The sequence below is a fragment of the Miscanthus floridulus genome, chromosome 7 (genome assembly GCF_019320115.1).
Source record: "Miscanthus floridulus cultivar M001 chromosome 7, ASM1932011v1, whole genome shotgun sequence".
Lineage (NCBI taxonomy): Eukaryota > Viridiplantae > Streptophyta > Magnoliopsida > Poales > Poaceae > Miscanthus > Miscanthus floridulus.
Genome location: NC_089586.1, coordinates 62,063,060 through 62,081,874, shown reverse-complemented (window position 1 = coordinate 62,081,874; position 18,815 = coordinate 62,063,060). Strand labels below are relative to the sequence as shown.

The 18,815-nt window shown below is 44.1% G+C and overlaps 1 protein-coding gene across 1 annotated transcript; it reads left to right on the top strand.

Annotated features, from left to right (window-relative positions):
* Positions 1-6,493: 6,493 nt before the first annotated feature.
* On the top strand, positions 6,494-17,330 carry LOC136467036 (apoptosis inhibitor 5-like protein API5). Its single transcript, XM_066465590.1, has 16 exons — positions 6,494-6,714; positions 6,808-6,972; positions 7,807-7,903; positions 7,977-8,042; positions 10,780-10,859; positions 10,951-11,025; positions 11,125-11,274; positions 11,532-11,597; positions 11,684-11,749; positions 12,331-12,441; positions 12,613-12,699; positions 13,159-13,265; positions 14,885-14,999; positions 15,101-15,166; positions 16,426-16,520; positions 16,610-17,330. The coding sequence occupies exons 1-16, from the start codon at positions 6,529-6,531 to the stop codon at positions 16,791-16,793; spliced, it is 1,716 nt and encodes a 571-aa protein (XP_066321687.1). The 5' UTR covers positions 6,494-6,528; the 3' UTR covers positions 16,794-17,330.
* The last annotated feature ends 1,485 nt before the right edge of the window (positions 17,331-18,815 follow it).

Below are 18,815 nucleotides of genomic sequence, written 5' to 3'. Positions count from 1 at the left end.
AAAATTCAATTACAAGAACTATTGGATAAAGGTCTCATTCAACCTAGTTCGTCTCTATGGGGATGTCCAGATTTGTTTGTAAAGAAGAAGGACAAGTCTTTGAGAATGTGTGTGGATTATAGGCCACTTAATGTTGTGACCATTAAGAACAAGTATCCTTTGCCTCGTATCGATATCTTGTTCGATCAGTTGGCAAAAGCAAATATATTCACCAAGATTGACTTGAGGTCAGGCTATCATCAGATTAAGATCAGGTTAGAGGATACACCTAAAACAACTTTCTCCACTAGGTATGGCTTGTACGAGTATTTGGTCATGTCTTTTGGACGGACGAATGCTCCTGTCCTACTTCATGTACTTGATGAATTCGGTATTTATGCCTGAGCTCGACAAGTTTGTGGTTATGTTTATCGATGATATTTTGATTTATTCGGAGAATGAGGCAGATCATGTAGAGCATCTAAGAATTGTTTTGTCCAGATTGGGGGAACATAACTTATATGCCAAGTTTAGCAAGTAGTGAATTCTAGTTGAGCAAAGTACCTTTCTTAGGTGATATCTTATCTAAAGATGGAATTTCTAGTAGACCCATCAAAAGTACAAGAGGTCATGGATTGGAAAGCCCCGACTTTGGTTCATAAAGTTTCTAGGGTTAGCAGGCTACTACCGCCATTTCATTCCTGATTTATAAAGTATTACTCAAAGGCAAGCCCCGGAGCATTCTAAGTCTCCCATGTTTTACAAAATATTACTTGAGTCCTTTATGTTTGATGCATTAGGTTATAAGAGTTGATTGGAAACACTTGATGCATAGAACTACCTTGTCTAGTTACATATACCTTTAACCCTATGTAGGTCCAGGATCAAATATATGCTTAGCCATGCTTAGACCGGTAGAAGTCAGGTGATTTTCTATCACCTGCAAGATATAGGTGGATACCAAAGCACTGTTGGCTATATTTGCTATCATGGAAAAGAACCATGGGGTAATATAAATGGAGACCGAGCGAAGTCTATGTGTAGGTTGACTTATGTGATCCTGTTTGTGCCGATTAAGGACCGTACCATTGTTGAGCGCTTCTGACAAGATTGAACGCATGCCTATCACTTAGCTGGCTGGATAACTCGTTCCTACCGCGAAGCTAAGTAGCTCAACTCAGGGCGGGCCCTGGTCTATAAAAGTGCGCACTCTAGATGGTAGTAAGGATATGTTCGGAGCCAGACATGAGCCCAAGGGCAGGTCGGGCCTAAATGTCCTAGCAGCTGGTTGTCCCTGATTGTGTGGCGCTGAGTGAACCTGCGAAATATAGATCTGAGTTGTACCAAAGGTGACCATTAATCTGGTCTACCTAGGTTTGTGTTAGGGATAAATTCCTAGCTGGTTGAAATCGATTTGAATCGCCGTCTCTCTCGGACAGTGAGAAACTTGGCTAGTACTAACATCATAGTAACTGTGTTATGGAAAATGATGGTTATGATGAACATGGAATTACTACACTGGCTATGGTTACTATTGTATGCTACTAAATGATGTACTACATGTTTGGCACAGGTTAGTTGCTAATCTAGAGATGAATAGCTATAATTAACTTGATGACCGAATTATAATTATATAACTGAGTTAATCGCTTTTTATGCAAAATGTTGTCTAGCTACCTCCACTTATAAAGCCTTGCATAATCCTTAGAGTCACATTATTTTTGGTTTATGATGGGTAAGTCTAGCTAAGTACATTCTCGTACTCAGAGTTTTATTCCCATTATTGTAGATGGTACAATTTATCACAGCTATTGTAAGAACTACTTCTGTCCCACCATGGATGAGGAGTGAGCCCTGGGCAGGCATCTATTATTAATCCTTCTTACATGCTTTTGTGGGAGTGTGATCACGAGTTGGCACTATATCTAAACTATGATGGCAAAAGTTAGCTTCAAATTTTAATCTGCTTCCGCTACTATTTACTGAACTTGGTTTATAATAACCTTAATTCGTACTTTGATGAATGAACTGTATTTGTGAATCTTATGCAACATGTGACATGTATGTTGAATCATGTATGATCTTGGTTATATATTCATGGTTAATCGAGACCCGTCGTGGTACTCGACGAACTACCAGGTTTATATGGGCTCAAGTATGACAGTGCGACCGCTTGCGGGCTGCCATTGTACTTGTGCTCTTATAAATTGGTCGGTTCTATAACACCAGAGAAGAGGATAGAAGGCACCACGTCCCTGGGGCCTCTCTTTATAGCCCTAGTCGATGCACTAAGGGTGGCTCCTAAGCCCTTCGATCAACCATCGATGGCTAAAAAGGCCTCGGGGTATCGGCTAGGTGTCCCTTCAATCCCCGCAACACACCTCTGAGCGGTTGCGCAATGGTGTCCACACAGTAAAATTGAAGTCAGGAGGGCATTGACAATAAGTCAAGTCCCCGCTCCACTTTCCACCAAGTGCGCTGCCCTCTCTGCGCATGCCTCCTCGCAGGACTTGAGGGGATCCGAATCCCCTTGGGCCCACTAGTCACCACCAATGGCTCAGATCTGCATGCACCAAGTGTCATGGCTCCTCCTCCACTAGATCCGCTCCACGTGGCCCAATGTCCCATCTCCCAGACGAAGTGGGACTAGCGCGGGAATGCACACCTTAACTCCTCCGTTAGGCATGACTGGCCCAGATGCCATCAAACCTCCTACACAAAGCTTCAGCGGACAGGACGTGCCCTAGAAGCCACCATGCCTCGGGGGCTACACCGGCTCCCTAGATGGAGCAACTCGACCCCTGATCGACGGGCGCTCGGGCGGCGTACCCCCAAAACCAACCAACTCTCTAGAGTTGGGTCAGGGAGCCATTGAGAGATGGACACAATGAGGGTCCCCCACCCAAGCTTGGTGCGTTCCCATGCCTCGACCTATGGCTGTAGAAGTTTGGCCTAGAAAGGCCATCCTGAGAGGATCAGGGGCCTGCTATTCGAAGCCCCTAGAAGGGCGTGGCGCGTCAGGGTGATTAGGTGGCCCCAAGCTAGAGCCTAGACACTCTCGATGACCCAACCCACTGGTAGGTCCCAACCAAAGGAAGGGTGCCCTGGGCCTAAAGTCGGTAACTCCTAGACGAGTTCACCGAATCCTCGCTCAGGCTACAGACCTATGCGACATGGGAACAAAGAAGGGGTCAGCATCACTACCACTTGGCCTCGATAGCCAAGCGTCCCCCATCATGCTAGGGGAAGGACCCCACGTAGGGCATCGAACTCTCATCAGCGGAAGTCATCCCCGCCAAGGAGGGTTCAATCACTAGAAGATCGAATTTATCCCTTCATCACCATCACGAATCATGCCAAGTGAGGCCACGAAGGGCTCAGGGGCTCCTGACGTGATCCTAACATATGGGTATGTTAAGCCTCGGGATTAATGGTTCTTGACCAAAGGGACCTCCTAACTGACCCCTCTAGGATCGACCGGAGGCTCGGGGGCTATACCCATTGGGTACACTTACGCGCACCCTCCAACAAAGAAACCTAACTGAGCCTAGGCACAGGTGCAGCCCCCGCTCAGGGCTTGGGGGCTCACCCGTGCCTCAGGCTCTCGATCGACGACACGCTCGAGCTCGGGCCTTGGCTCCTACCCGGCTTGCAACATCAGCCAAGGCCTTGGGCGCAAGAAGATATGCCCTGAGCCATCGAGGCTCTAGGTCTCCCAAACCCCATGTTCTAGGCATGGCCTTGTCGACCACTTTCGCGACAAGGTCACGCACGGGGTGTGACACAAGAAGACAAGCTTCCCACGGCCTCTAGGGGCTGAGCGGCTCGTGGGCCCACATGTTAGCCCCTGGAACTGACCTCCTTTGCCACCTATGAAGATTCTAGAAGGTCCACCTGGGGGAGGCCAGTCCAAGCCGACATAGCCTGACATGCAGAGTGTCAGAAAAGAGCAGTCGGACGACGCCCAAGGCTTCTTCGGCTCCACGACACCACCACAGTACACTAGAGCGCTGTTGCAAGACCCTCCTGGATCCTGGCGCATGTAGACCGTAGACTCATCTCCACAAACCACCATGATTTTCGACCTATCTTGTTATATAAGGGATAAGGTTGGACCTAGGGGAGAGAAGGATCAATCTAAGATAGATCATTCTATTCCATCCGCTCCTACTTAGCACCGAGGGTAGGGGCAACCCAGAGAGGGGCACCGAGAGCTCCTCCACCACATCCCAGTCGTCTTCCTCCTCTCAAATGAGGGGAAGACTCCACTAGCGGCGAGGACAACCTTAGGATTAGTACCGAGCTAACCCCCTACCAAATATCTCTCTATACTCTATTGTAACCCCTTGATTTTGAGTGTTTTTGAGTACAAGGATCATCAGCTACTGGACGTAGGGCTTCGATTGGCTCGAACCAGGATAAACCATTATGTTCCGCTCTATGATTCTTGTATTTTTGAGTCCACCCGAGCCACCGGAGACCCGTACTCTGACACCGACTCGAACAACTATGCTTGTCGTGGTTCCGACCTCGCGATAGTAGCATTTAAACGTTGCTAGCAATTCTGCCTTGATCTATTGCCATGAATGAATCGAAAGCTGGCTTTAATGATGTGTACCAATTATGTGCGATATCTTCAACTGCTAGAATGAGAGATTGGCCATGGTCTGGGCATCCCCTCTGGCTGAAGATATAGCCGTTTCAGTAGCTTGCTATGAACTTTCTTGGATTAGTTTTTCTGTCGAAAGCTAGGGATGCATGGCTTGTATCTATTGGCCAAGGATGCTGTTGGAGCTCTTTCGATACTAGTGAGTTGGAATCATACAAGTCTGGGTCTCTGCCTAGCCTAGGTGCTTCTGGCAACATGATGTTTCTGCCTGCTTGAACGATACCTTCTGCTCCTACTCTCTGCAGCTTCTGGACTTCTCTGACTAGCCTTTCTCTTTCGTTTTCGGCCAGCCTGATGGCCCGCTAAGTTTGCTAGGCTCTATTTCGCACTGCGGCCTACTATAACAACTGCTCCCTTTCTTGCTGCAGCCTTAAGATGTCCTGTTGGTATTGCTCTAACCTTCTTAGGTCTCTTGCCTGATCGGTGATTTCGCTGTCTTCGTCATCGTCGTTATCTTGATCCTCATCTACCTCTTGAACATATCCTTCCGGCGTCTTTGCCCGTCCACCTAGTGGTATTGCCTCTTCGCCCTGCGTTGCGGCGCACTCGACCCCATGATGACTAGCTCTGCTGCCACGGTGGCCGTAGTTTCCCTGCAGTAGCGTTCGATGCATCTGCCGTTGTAGCGCCGCCGTCGTCGCCTGCTTTGGACAATTCTGCCCTTTCACTAGCCATCTTTGCTCCTTTCCTTCCAGTCATGGTAAGCTCGAGCAACAACCACGGTGGGCGCCAATATTGTTCTCGGTTGTGGCCTTTGAACACTAGATTGCCACTCAAGCACACGGAAGAGAGACTCGACTAACGAAAAGATAATTGGATCAACTGCAACTTTATACCAATTGGAAGGATTAGGGTTTCCATCATCCTCCCCCTTACAACTCTAATGGAGCACTATTTATACTAATCCGTAACTTTTACGTGGACTAAAATGCCCTTCTAACTGCTCAAACCCTAAGGAATATTCCTGTTCGTCGGGGATCTTCTGGTCCTTTCGTTTACGACCTCCCCCAGCCAACGCCGCCCTCGCGCGACCTCGTGGTCCCCTCATGTTGGCGCTAGGGAACCCGCCTAGGGGAGGGGACTAGCACTCCATCCGATGGCTTAACTGTTAACATCCTTTCGCCATGAGAGATGAATAGTAGATCACCCGTGCAATAGAGAATTGACCGAGAGTGGCGAGAGCCCTTTCCGCTTCCGCGAAAGTGCCATCGCCGTTGGAGTGGTTTGGCAACCCGCAAGGCTATTTCAACAAACCAATTGGGGTCTTTTCGCCGGTAGGGGGTGTGAAAAGGTAGGGCGTCAGCCCAACACTTAGCACCCTATCCTACACGTCATAGACCTATTTTCTTGTCAAACTTTGCCACAAGTGTGGCTTCAATTTTGCTCGCCAAACTAAAGGGCGTGTTTGGTTGGAGACCAAAGCTTGCCATACCTAAGGTTAGTCATGCCACAATTTCTTCGGCAGCTATTTGGTTCATGCTACAGCTATGGCACGCCGAACTTTCTTTGTCCCTCCGCCCCCCATATTATAGGCTTATTTTCGTGCCAAACCTTGTCATAAATGTAGCTTTGACTTTGCTCGCCATACTTTTTGTGGCAGCCACAAGTTTGCCAAAGATTAGACGTGACTAAATTTTGATAGCCAACCAAACATGCCCTTTCTCTTGTAGCCATGGTTTGCCCGTTGGCAAGTTTTGATTACCAGCCATACGTCATCGTAATCGGCCATGACTCTCGCCCTGTTCTTGAGCGCACTCTTCACCCTTCCCTGCAATAAATCAGCATACGCTAGTTTCGGGCCTCCATGGCCCGGGCGTTGTCGGGCCCATCCAGATGCTTCCGTTGGGTAGGATTGCGGATTCGCGGAGTCCAGCGCCAGCATGTCGTCCGTGGCGTGGACAAAAACACGTTTTCACCCTTCCCTTCCCAGCTCCGTTCCCTCCCAAACCCTAACTCCCAAATCCCCTCGCTCTCCTCTCATGGCCGCCGCCGACGCCGACGCAGCCGAGGTGGAGCGGCTTTACGAGCTCGGCGAGCGCCTCTCCTCCGCCAAGGACAAGTCCGAGGTGCCTCCTCGCTCTCCCATATTTTGTTAAGGCCGGTCCGTGTTCAGGCTAGGGTTTTGAGTGACAGTGGGGTTTTCGGCTTCGGAATTGCAGCATGCGGCGGACTACGAGGCGATTATTGCAGCGGTGAAGGGACAGAGTGTCAAGGCGAAGCAGCTCGCGGCGCAGCTCATCCCCAGGTTCTTCCGGAGCTTCCCTGCACTCGCCACGCGCGCCATGTCGGCCATGTTCGACCTCGTCGATATGGAGGAGCTCGCGGTATATGCTCGCATCTCTCTAGGTTCCCCTCTGGATTCCCTTGGCTGTTGGCAGAGCGGTATGTTTTGGCAAGTTATTCTGTGTAACCACAAGTTGAGAGCAAACCCACTAGCAGTTTATGCGATAGGTTGGTCCACTGTTTTGAGCGAACTAAAAATAGCTGGATTGGGTTTCCATTGTGTTTAGGCAGCTTCATTTCCAAAAATAAATTTCTTAAAAAAATTGAGTCGTTTGCTTATTGCACTGTACAATGTGTTTTTTTCCTGCCATTTATTACTCTATTCCTATTCCTACGAGACGAACACTTATAATAGCTCTGGAGTACATGCACAGAGAGTATAATCTGTCATTTGAAATTGGCTCACTCTACCAAATCTATTCTTAACCAGCAAAGCGACTATCCTTTTTTATATGGCATGATGCCGTTTGTAATACTAATACAAGATTTGCTAGAGATAGTACAATTTAGGCTTGAACAATTTGGGAAACGAAAAAGGCCTTTTATACCTGAGTTATTTTAATGGGGACATCACAAGGAACGGTGAATGGGTGATGTTCACTTGTTTCACTGTTGATCATATGAGGCCTAACGCTTTAATGCTGTATAAAAATTTTCAATCTGTCATGTTTTTCTTGTGATACATCAGTTATTTGTTTCATGTTTGTCCTTGATTTCTTCACACGTTTACTCAAGAGTTTAAACAGTTGTTTTCGAAGATTTTATTTGGCACTTCTCGAATTAACATGCTGTTCTTTGATTTTGTTAGTGTTTCTTATATTTGTTTAAAGAGAAGAATTGACATGCTGTTTCTTTGATGCTATATGTTCCTACAGATCAGAATACAAGCTATTCGGGGATTTCCACTTCTTGGCAAAGATACTGAATTTGTGTCAAAAATTGCAGATGTTTTGGGACAACTCCTTACAAGCGGTATGGTCTTCCTATATTACTTTGCTGCAATGGTTATTGCATATGCACATCTGATTTTTTGCCTACATTTCAGAGGAAAATGTGGAGCGTGATGCTGTTCATAAAGCGCTCATGTCCCTTATACGACAAGATGTTAAAAGTAAGATTCCAATGCCCATCGTTGATTGTTAATGATTAAGGATTATATGATTTGAATAGCTTACCCTGTGAATCTATGTGAATTTTCCTCTGTTAGTGGCAATTATTTAGGTAAACTATCTTGTGATTAAAGATACTACAAGTAGGGTACAAGTGGGCTAGCCCACGAACCTGCTTATAGGCTTATTTTTTTTGGGTTGCCTAACTACAAGGCAGTGAACCAATGTTGTTTATTTTTATTTTAAAGTATAAAGTACTAGTTCTGAACCCAGTGTCTGTCCTTCAGATATTTCTTCTGCTTATTCTTTGTTCAGTTAATGGCATTGAATCGAGGCATGTATTGATCACAACCTGTTCTCTGCCTTTCAATTTTCAGATATTCCTTTATTATATGTAACCACTGTTGAAGTCTACGGAGCTTGGACCTTCTATGTGTTACTAATAATAGGGGCTGAATTGGATGATAGTATTGAGGCCCATAGGGACTATATATAGAGTACATGGGAGACACAAGAGGGAAACCCTAGATTAGGAGATTACACTAATACCCTTGACTATTATACCCTAACACCCTCTCTCAAATGCAATGTGAATGCAATGTCGTTGCGTTTGGAGAGTTGACACTATGCACTAGACTTGAAAAATAAAAATAATACATCCAAAATCGAAGATGTCACCGAAGCGTGCAACTCTTGAACAATGTCGATGTAGAAGTTGACCTCCTCAGGGTACTGCCTTCACAACACGTACTTCAGCAAATGCCTCAAGTTTTCTTCACAAACGGTACTTGAACTCTTCAACTATGAACCTTGTTTTGGAGAATTCAACCCGACGAGAATAAAGAGATGTGCCAAATCAATCCAAAGGAAGAACAAAGAGTCACTGTTGCAAGATGGCATGGAGTAGGATAGAATGATGATGATGATAACAAATAAACGGTCATTGATCTTGACGTGTAGCAAAATGGCTATGAAAGAGACCAAGAGGGCATAGTCGCATCAATGATGATGATGGTTAGCTAAATCGACAGGATTCAGCTAACCATAAAACAAATAAAAATTGGCTGAGTCTGACAATGAATTTGTGGACATGCACAGCATGGACGAACTAGAGATGTGCAACTGGACTTGGATGGAAACACATGCAGTTGAGAATTATTTAGAAAATAGGCCTCAGCTATAGCAGCAGCAAAACAAATTGGTGATAGTGGCCGCAGAAGATTGAAGGCATGACACTAATACCCGCACATGACAGCATGATGCTAAACTGCAGATCAGGCTAGCCGTACGTCTGTTCTCCAAAATAAACAGCAGCAGCACAAAACTGCAGCAACACCAGGAGCTCTGATACCAAGAGGGGTTGTTAGTTGGATCATAAAACCTAGAGCTCTGATACCATTACTAATAATAGGGGCTGAATTGGATGATAGTATTGAGGCCCATCGCATAGTTTTTAAGGCGGTAAGGCGAGGTGCGGCAAGCTACCCCCTTCCAGACGCCTAGGCGTTTAAGGCGCGTGGCGAGGCGACGCAATAAACATATCTCAATATACAATGCCACTAGAGCTTAGAAGCAAATCATACCAGATAATACCATAATAAATAGTGCTGCTAGAGCAGCAGTGCACAACATAAAATAGCAAAATAGCAAATCTGAAATCTCTCCTCTCCCAATAAACAAATTAGACTCTAGTGAGATAACATCATCTAAGCATGACCATTCAAGCAATCTCTCATCTCCATTCTAATTGAAGTGGTAGTTTTGATGCATGCTTTTGTGTCTCCAAAGCCACCAGCAAGATGTTTCTTCACCCTTTTTATGCCTACATAAAATGAGGCACCACACAGGGAGCATGCTACCACATCTTTGCTTTGAAGGTTTGGCCAGTAGGCATACTTCCATCCTGGATCCTCAACATTTTCCTTCCGAGCTGGATCAGTCTTAGGATCATAATCACTGGTGATGGAAGATGAACTTGCCATTGTGCTATCAACTGTAAAAACAAAGATGGACTTATGCACCCATAGCAGAGCAGAGTAGAAGGAGCAGAGCACGACTACAAGAAGCAGAGCAGAGGAAGGGGGAGGAAAAGCAGAGCGACAGAGGAAAGAGGAGGGGAGGATTGGAGCAAGACCAGGGGAAGGAGACGTCGAGACGGGAGGACATAACCGCAGTCGCGGATGGGGCGGGAATCACGGTCGTGGATGGGGTGGAAGTCACGGACATGGATGGGGCGGGAGTCGCAGCTCGCGGTCGCAGTCGCCGCCCGATTTCAGGTGCGCCGCCGCGCTCTTCTCTCTCCCTCTCGCCTCCCTTTCCCTCCCTCTCACCTCCCTTTCCCTCCCTGGCGCGGATGCAGAGTCTTGGCGGCAGATATACGCGCGCAGCTCCTCCTTTTCCCCGCGCGCGCAGCGCCTCCTTTTCCCGCACGCACGCAATGCGCCGCTCTTTCCCCCGCTCAGACGTGTTTTCCCCGCGCGCAGGCGTCCGCCTCAGCGGATTCGACGCCTTTTGCCCCAAGGCGACGCCATACGCGAGCGGGCTACAGCAAGCACGACGCCCTGATTCAAAAACCGCTCGGACGCCATAAAAACTATGGCCCATAGGGTACATGGGAGACACAAGAGGGAATACCTTCATTTGTTTTTTTTTGAAATGCACACTATGCTTGTATTGTATGAATTCTCCTTTTCAGTTGTTCATTCTTTTAGATGTCCATTGGTTCCTTATATTGGCCAGATTCTTTACAACCTTTATTTAAGCATGTGGAGCAAGGATCAGAGATTCGTGAGAAGATTATTTGTTTTCTTCGAGACAAGGTATATAGCTGTATGTAGGGATTACATATTTTGTTGATCATAGATTGTAGCGTGCTAGATCAAGAATGTGTTTGTGTTTTTTTGGATTTAGGTCTTTCCTCTTAAAGCAGAGCTACTGAAACCTCAAGCAGAAATGGAGAGATTTATAACAGATTTGATAAAGAAAGTATGTTGACTGTTTTCAGTTTTTGACCATATGATCGTTTACATCGTTCAATTCTCTATTTATGTTATGTGTTGAGCTTGAACAAATGACATTATTCAGAGTGTGCAAGATGTAACTGGTTCAGAATTTGAACTATTCATGGGGTTCCTGCGAAGCTTGAGCATATTTGGGGATTCTGCTCCTAGAGAGTCCTTTCAAGAACTAATTGAAATTATTCAAGCACAGGCTGATCTGAATTCACAATTCAATGTAAGTATGTTATGTGAACAGTATTGGAACCAAATTTACTGTATGATATGCAAAATAACAGATTAATTCTTTAGAAGCTGCACTAGTTTCAGTGCTTTCTATTTTACTTGAATGTTTATAGAAGCATATTAGAAATGTATGGGGATAAGTTCGCGTAAACTTTTTTCCATGGTATAAAAAATTAAGCTTTGTTTTGTGTTCTTGATTTGAGATAAACTGTGTTTTTTTTTTCTCATCATTCTCATTCATCCTTCCAGGTTTCTGACATTGACCACATTGAGAGGTGGATTTCATGCATGTATATGGCTCTTCCGATCTTCATGGTATCACTAAATATACTAAAAACGATGATGAGTTATTTAAGTTGGTGGTGAATATCATATTGTAATTTGGATTACATGATTTGCAGAGAGGAGGATCAGCAAGCAAGTTCCTCAATTACTTCGTCAAGCAAATTGTTCCAGCATTTGAGAAGGTAATCATTTCCACTTGTGCTTTGTCCTTGTGCTTTGTCCTCTCTAATTCACATGAAGTGCAAAAAGCATTTCCTTGAAACAGCATGGCAACAGGGCAAAGCATTACATCTTTTTATTTCTATGGATTTAGTATTTTCATGCTGAACAAAGAATGCTTTAATTTGTATCTTGCTTGTTTGGTCTTGCTGCAGAATCATCATGAAGTCAATAGTTTTTGTTTGACTCTTCACAGTTTATATTTGCTATATTGTTGTCTAAGTCCGCATTTGTCCAGTGAATGGTTTCCTGGATGTAGCGACCAGATATATTGATAATTTGTTTATGAAGTGAAAAATGATCAATACTAAATTGGTTACCCTCTTAACAAAAGCTAACATGGGATAAATTAAAAAAAAAAGAAGCTGCACTATACAGTAGTTATGAAGGTTTATGCTGTCGCTTTGTTATAACAGTCTGAAACTCCAGTCAAACTCTTTACCAATGTCATGAATAAACTGGAAATCCATGTCATGCATAAAATGGAACCGTTTTTTTTTTTGGAAACTAAGTTTTATTTTTTTCCATTCTATGCATATTTTAGATTCCTGAAGAAAAGAAACTGGATTTGCTCAAGACTATTGCTTCAAGTTCACCGTATGCGACAGCACAAGATTCACGTCAGCTGCTTCCATCTGTTGTTCAGTTACTCAAGGTTAGTACACTTCTTAATTCAAATCTGTATCTGAGGCCTGAGCACAATTTTTCTAGGTTTTCATTGTTCATCAAAAGATGAGATGTAATGAGTTATTTTGATAACAGACTGTTTAGCATTTGTTATTTTTTCTGCATACTTTTGAGCATTCTGTTACTGTTTGAATTGCAGAAGTATATGCCTGGGAAGAAGGTGGAAGATATCAGCCATAATTATGTTGAGTGCTTGCTGTACACTTTTCATCATTTGGCTCATAAGGTTAGGTTTGGTCATCAGTTATGAATCATATCGTTTCTTTATGGATGCCCTTTTCTAAGTGCTGACCAAATCTGTCAATAAGGAGCGCATTCTCCCAAGTTGTCAAGTGCTTGAAATGGTGGCAATGATATTTTTTGCTTCCTTTGTATGGCTTTATAATGCTAGTATTGAGTGTTAGAGTGAGACATTTGTGTGGTTACACAATTTTGTACTGCCTCCATTCGAAATTGTAAGTCATTTTAGCTTCTCTAGGTTCATAGTTTTTGCTACGTACCTAGATATACATTATATCTATATACATACAAAAGACTACATCTAAAAAAGTTAGAACAACTTACGATTTGGAATGGAGGGAGTAATAAGTAGTCTGATTCTCTTGGAGATTTTATTTCAAAAAAGTTGAAGCCGGATTTATTTCCATTATTATCTAAAAAAGTGCTGACCAAATCTGCATTTCAGACTCCAAACACAACGAACAGTCTATGTGGTTACAAGATTGTTACTGGGCAACCATCAGATAGACTTGGAGAGGACTTCTCAGAGCATTACAAAGATTTCACGGAGAGGTAGCTATAGTTTTTCACCTTGGATGTGCTTCCATTGTTGCAGTAGCTAATTTGTATGTTCTATTTTGTTTTGTGCGGATTTGTTTAGAAGCACTAGCTGAGCGAGCAAGTCTAGTTATTAGTTGTAGCCACTTGCTTCATAATTTTACACCAAACTTTCGTTCATGTAGCCTGACCTCCCATTTCCTTGTAACATATTCAATCCTTTTTGGCTTCATCTCTCATTAACTGTGGTGTCTAGTCTGCATTAGAGTCCATTTTGATGTGGATATTGAGCTGCTGGAATTGAAAGGTTCCAATACCGGCTACGATACCAAACCTTTTGTTTGGATGTTGATTCTACCTGGAATCCAGAGAGGTGGCAAATACCAATTCATGCGATGTGCATATCGTCAAGTTGAGAATTGACCCATCTTCTCCTCCTTTTTCACCACGCCCACAACCCAACCACCCTGCGCTGCTTATCCAATCGCCAGCCCACAACCCAACACTCCAGCTTCTCGTCTGGCCATGGCGGAGGGGAGGAGGGGTGCAGATTGGGAGAGAGAAGAAGGCATGGAGCGCCACCAGATGGAGGGTTTTGCAGAGGGAGAATGGGTGCATGCCACCAGCCGCTGCTAACCCAGAGTGCTGTGTGCTTGCTCCATCGCTGCTGTGCTGCTGCGAGAGCGGGCTATAAGCATATGCATGATGCGCCATCACTCGAGTGGACAGGGGGAGGAGGGGAGGGGAAGGAAGCCTGCCATGGAGCGTTGGCGGAGGTGGCCAGGAGAGTTGGACTTGCCTGAGAGAGTTAAGGCCGGAAGAACTGACCTGCATGCTGCCGTCTAACTGCCCTGGTCACCTACCACTGGCTTCTGTTTTTATTCTCTTTTTTTGCTGGTTGTGGCGAAGTGAGTGCGGGGAAGATGGCGATTTCTGACAACTGTGGAGCGGGAGGGCTCCGAATTTCGGAAGGGAGCACAACCAGTATGCTAAATACCGTTTGGTATTGGAGCTAATTTCCAGCCTCCAATTCCCAGGCCATCCAAACATCAGAATTCTGGCACACACAGTACCAATTCTGAACTCTGGGCATGAATATATACATTCAAACGGGGTGTTAAAGATCTAAGCACATCCTTCAAAAATAGAACTCCCTGCCTACTGGATGTAATTCTAATGATACATACTGTTAGGTATTCACTGAGGGAATGAACCAGGTGTGATCTTAAGGGTGGTGTCAATCAATTGAAGTTGCATGTCCCTATGGACATGAAGGAAGAAAAGGGAAGCAATCGATTTGGATCTTGGATCTTATAGACGTTAAATTTGGACGATCATCAATGAACAAATGTGAGACTAGTGTTGTTGGGAATGTGGTACTGTGCCACGTTCCTCGTCCCAGGATCTCAATTCTATTCCTCTGTGGGAGCATTGTACGGAGCACACAAAAGCTGTGTTCATATCAGATTTGCATGTGCTGATATGAAATCAAACAATTTTGTGAGCAATGCTGAGAGTTTCATGCAACTTTCTACTGAAAAGTCTTCATTCAACCTGAACTTTTTTCATTCAATGGTGTAGTTTTTCCTCCAAACTTTCATGTTTGCGAGTTTCTTACTGTTTGAAATACGCAGGTTAACTGGAACAGAAGAGACGGTACGAGCAGCCTCAAAGCGACTAACTCAGGGGATGGCAGATTTCAACAAGGCAATATCTTCAGCAAAAACTGAAGAGGAAAAAAATAAAATTGTGAGTTTTTGCGATTTAGTAGGCTGAACTATCATGGGTCAACAATCTATTTTTCAGAGATAACATTCCAGACAATTGTGATTTTTTTTTTTTTGGTGCAGAAAGGCGATCATCAAACTTCAACAAGGACAATGAGGTCATATAACAATATATTGGCAATGACACAGGTTATTTCTTTGTTTTACTTAGGTATCAACTTTGGTTGGTTCAGACCCTTTTTCGAGTCCCTTAATTCTCTCCAATGTATTTTAGACTAGCTCTGGTCGGCAGTAGGAACATGTTTCCATGATTATCGTGATGACTAGATTCTTGGGCCAGCAGTTCTTGTAACATTGGAGGCAGTGCAAATATAAGATGGTGATATTGAAATTGTAGACATAAAGAAGAAATGAAAAATATTTTAATTCACTGCTCACTGCTCAGTATGAGGAAATCTCATTCATAGGATAAATAAATAAAGTTGGGAATAAAGGAAATAAACAGAAAGCAGTAACAATAAGCCCTTACGTGGTACATGATTAGATATATGCATATATTGATAGAGAATGGAAGAATTACACACCCAAATGTCAATCTCATAGTATTACTTTACCATATCATGAGGACATAAAATTCTGTGTCTATTTGGCCAAGCTGGTATTGATTGTGTATGGTCCAAATAGACCTAATCTGTAGCTCTTCATCTGAAGTATATGTTCTAGCTATGTGAACTTTGATATTAAATTATGCAAACCTTGATATACATATATAATGCCTAAAGGACTGACTACATTCCTTTGGTTTACACTGCCGATAACTTGATATGATGTCTATTTGTATCTGTTAGAAGCAATGTTCAAAAAGCACTAAGCGCTAGGCAGGCAACCAGGCTCTGCCGGAGCCTATAGGTGTTTCTAGGCGCATGTACTCCTAGTTGATTAATTAATACCTTGTTAAGTAGAGGATATGACATTCAAAACAAGAACTTTGATGTTAAATATGCAAACCTTGATATACATACATATATAATGCCTAAACGACTGAACCACATTCCTCTGGTTTACACTGCTGATAGCTTGATATGATGTCTATTTGTATCTGTCAGAAGCAATATTCAAAAAGCACTAAGTGCTAGGCAGGCAACCAGGCTCTGCCTGAGCCCCTAGGCGTTTCTAGGCGCTTGTACTCCTAGTTGATTAATTAATGCCTTGTTAAGTAGAGGATATATGACATTCAAAACAAGAATTTGATATTATCATGCATATGTGAGTTCCCCATCATCATAGCTCATCATCCCCTATCTTCAATTTGCCCAACTTTCATACATACAGGCCTAAACTACTTTTAAATGACATACCTTTTGAAACAGAGCCAGAAGTTTTTTTTTTTGACATGTCATGTACTTACACTATACATTTTCTAACTATATCAATGATGTTTCTTTCAGTCATTGCATTCGAAATCCCCTTTATTTATCGGTGATAAGAAAATCACTCTATCATGGATGGAGCAGCCCAAGAAATCAGACGCTACAACAGCAGGGTTGGATGCATGCTTATCCAATATTTCAAACTTTCTTATAGTTCCTAAAATGTTTCATTTTACTCATTTTTAGTTTGCAAATCACTCAGGGGGAAGAGGTCACAACCTGCTACAAATGGGAATGGCCCTGCAAATAAGAAGGGGAGAGGAGGAATGCAAAACCAGCTTGTGAACAGAGCTTTTGAAGGATTGTCCCGTGATGGTAGAGGCAGTGGAAGGGGGCGGGGCAGGGGTGGCCGAGGAAGAGGAAGAGGATGGGGTGGCTACCGCTGAGATGACCTGGAAAGTCTGTTCAAAGCCGACAAGGGATGAGCTTTCTGCTTCCACTTGAGAGTAAATGCAAAGGTCGATGTTTATTTGTGTGCATTACCGCAACGAGTTCAAATTGATCAAGGCACACAACAGCAGAATGCGTACAGGAAAGAGTAAAAGAGGATGCCTGAGAAATGTCGGCAAGAGTGCATTTTTCCTATTCATTTACCATCTCATCGTGTTCTTTGCTACCCTAACCGTCGTTTCACCTGTGTTGGCCTGTTTGATGAAATGTCGTCAAGATCTGTGCATCTTTCATATTCATTTACAATCTCATCGTGTTCTTTGCACCCCTAAACGTCGTTTTGCCTGTGTTGGCTGTTTGACGAACTGAACAGTTAGATATCATTGTTCTTTATATATTTTGTTTGATTTTACCAGTGTTTTAAGAGGCGATCAAGCTTTTGTGTTGGACTTTGTATAAGTTCGTTTTATTATCCGTTGTACTGGCACTGATGTATTATTGATGATTATCTTTTATAGGTAATGATTGATCTAGCTGTAAGCGCAAGTTAAACATTTAAGTAAGCATTTAAGCTATTTATGTTATGTGGGTAGCAGCAACCGCTCATCGAGTCATGATCTTTATTGGCCGGGGATGCAACTCCGATATTACAACATTGCATTTCAGATGGGTCTAGTTTTTTAACCGTAAATCACAAAACATTAACCTATTGTCTCGTACCAATATTTTTTTTATCGAACCTCTACTTGGTACCTACTCTCCGTGCTAAGATAAGTGCCTTTTTAGGATTTTGGTGGAGAGATCAATGCTAGTAATTATATATATACCCCTATAAAACTCCGTTCTAAAAATAAGTATCCATATAGGATTTTGGAGCAGAGATCAATAAAGCTTTACCGTTTGGTTTGTTAAAAAAAAGGTAGAGTAGTATAAGAGCATTTCTAGTAGGCTACCTATCTTATATTTAGGTAGTAGAGGTCAAACAAAGCACCGTAGGCTTATCAACCTACCTAAATTTGTTGGCCCAGCAAATTTTTCTTTCCACTATCTACATCTATTGGCCAACAAATCTGCTTACCTATTTTTCTCCCACTCAATGACGCGCATCTCTCCTTCGTGCTCGCACCGTCGCATGCACGCGCCCCGCTCAAGTTTCCCGCCGGCGTGGTCCTGCCCCCGCTGGCGGCTTGCCCCTCCTCTCCCCGGCTCCCCTCCCCTCCCCGGCGAGCTAGCACGACGCCTCCTCTTCCCCAGCACAGGTGCGGACTCTGGCTCCCCCACTCCTCCCTGGTAAGCCTGCCCCCGGCGCGGCGAGCTGCCTCCGCCACGGCCGATGGCGGGCCATCCCTAGCACGAGCCGGTGTCCGCACTGCTCCCCACCAGCGCTCCGGGGAACGGTGCCGCCCCTGCTCTCACCGGTGCTCCCCACCGGCAGATAGCCCTCCTAGCGGCGTCCCATCCCCTCCCCGCGACTGTGTTGGCCGAGTTCGTCGATGACAAAGGAAGGAAGAGGATGACATGTGGGCTCCACATGTCATTGGCTGATAAACTTAATTTGAGAGGCACAATTTAGGTAGTATTACCGGAGTTGGAAGCAAAATTTAGGTAGTATAAAAATATATGGGTACCTAAACAGACATTTAGGTAGTACTGCTGGAGGCTAAGACAACTAGAGTTAGGTTGTCTCGTATCTAGAGGTGTTTTTATTTTGAGATAAATTTTAAACTCTAGAACACTTATCGTAAGACGGAGGGAGTAGTCTCTACTATATTAAAAAGCAAGTGACGATGTTCACACCCTCTGTTGGCAAAAGCAATGTTAACACTCTTCGTTGTCCTGTTCTCAGTGTAGTTCTCCAAGTTGCATTCTACTATTGCTCTTTTATGCATATATGTATCCTACTTAGCTTTTTCTCATGACTCTCACGTCTCAGCTTCAAGGAAGGCGGAGAAGGCGACCTTCGTACGCTCAACCTCATAACTCCCATGTCTAAGCTCCGTTCATCTTATCTAGGAAAA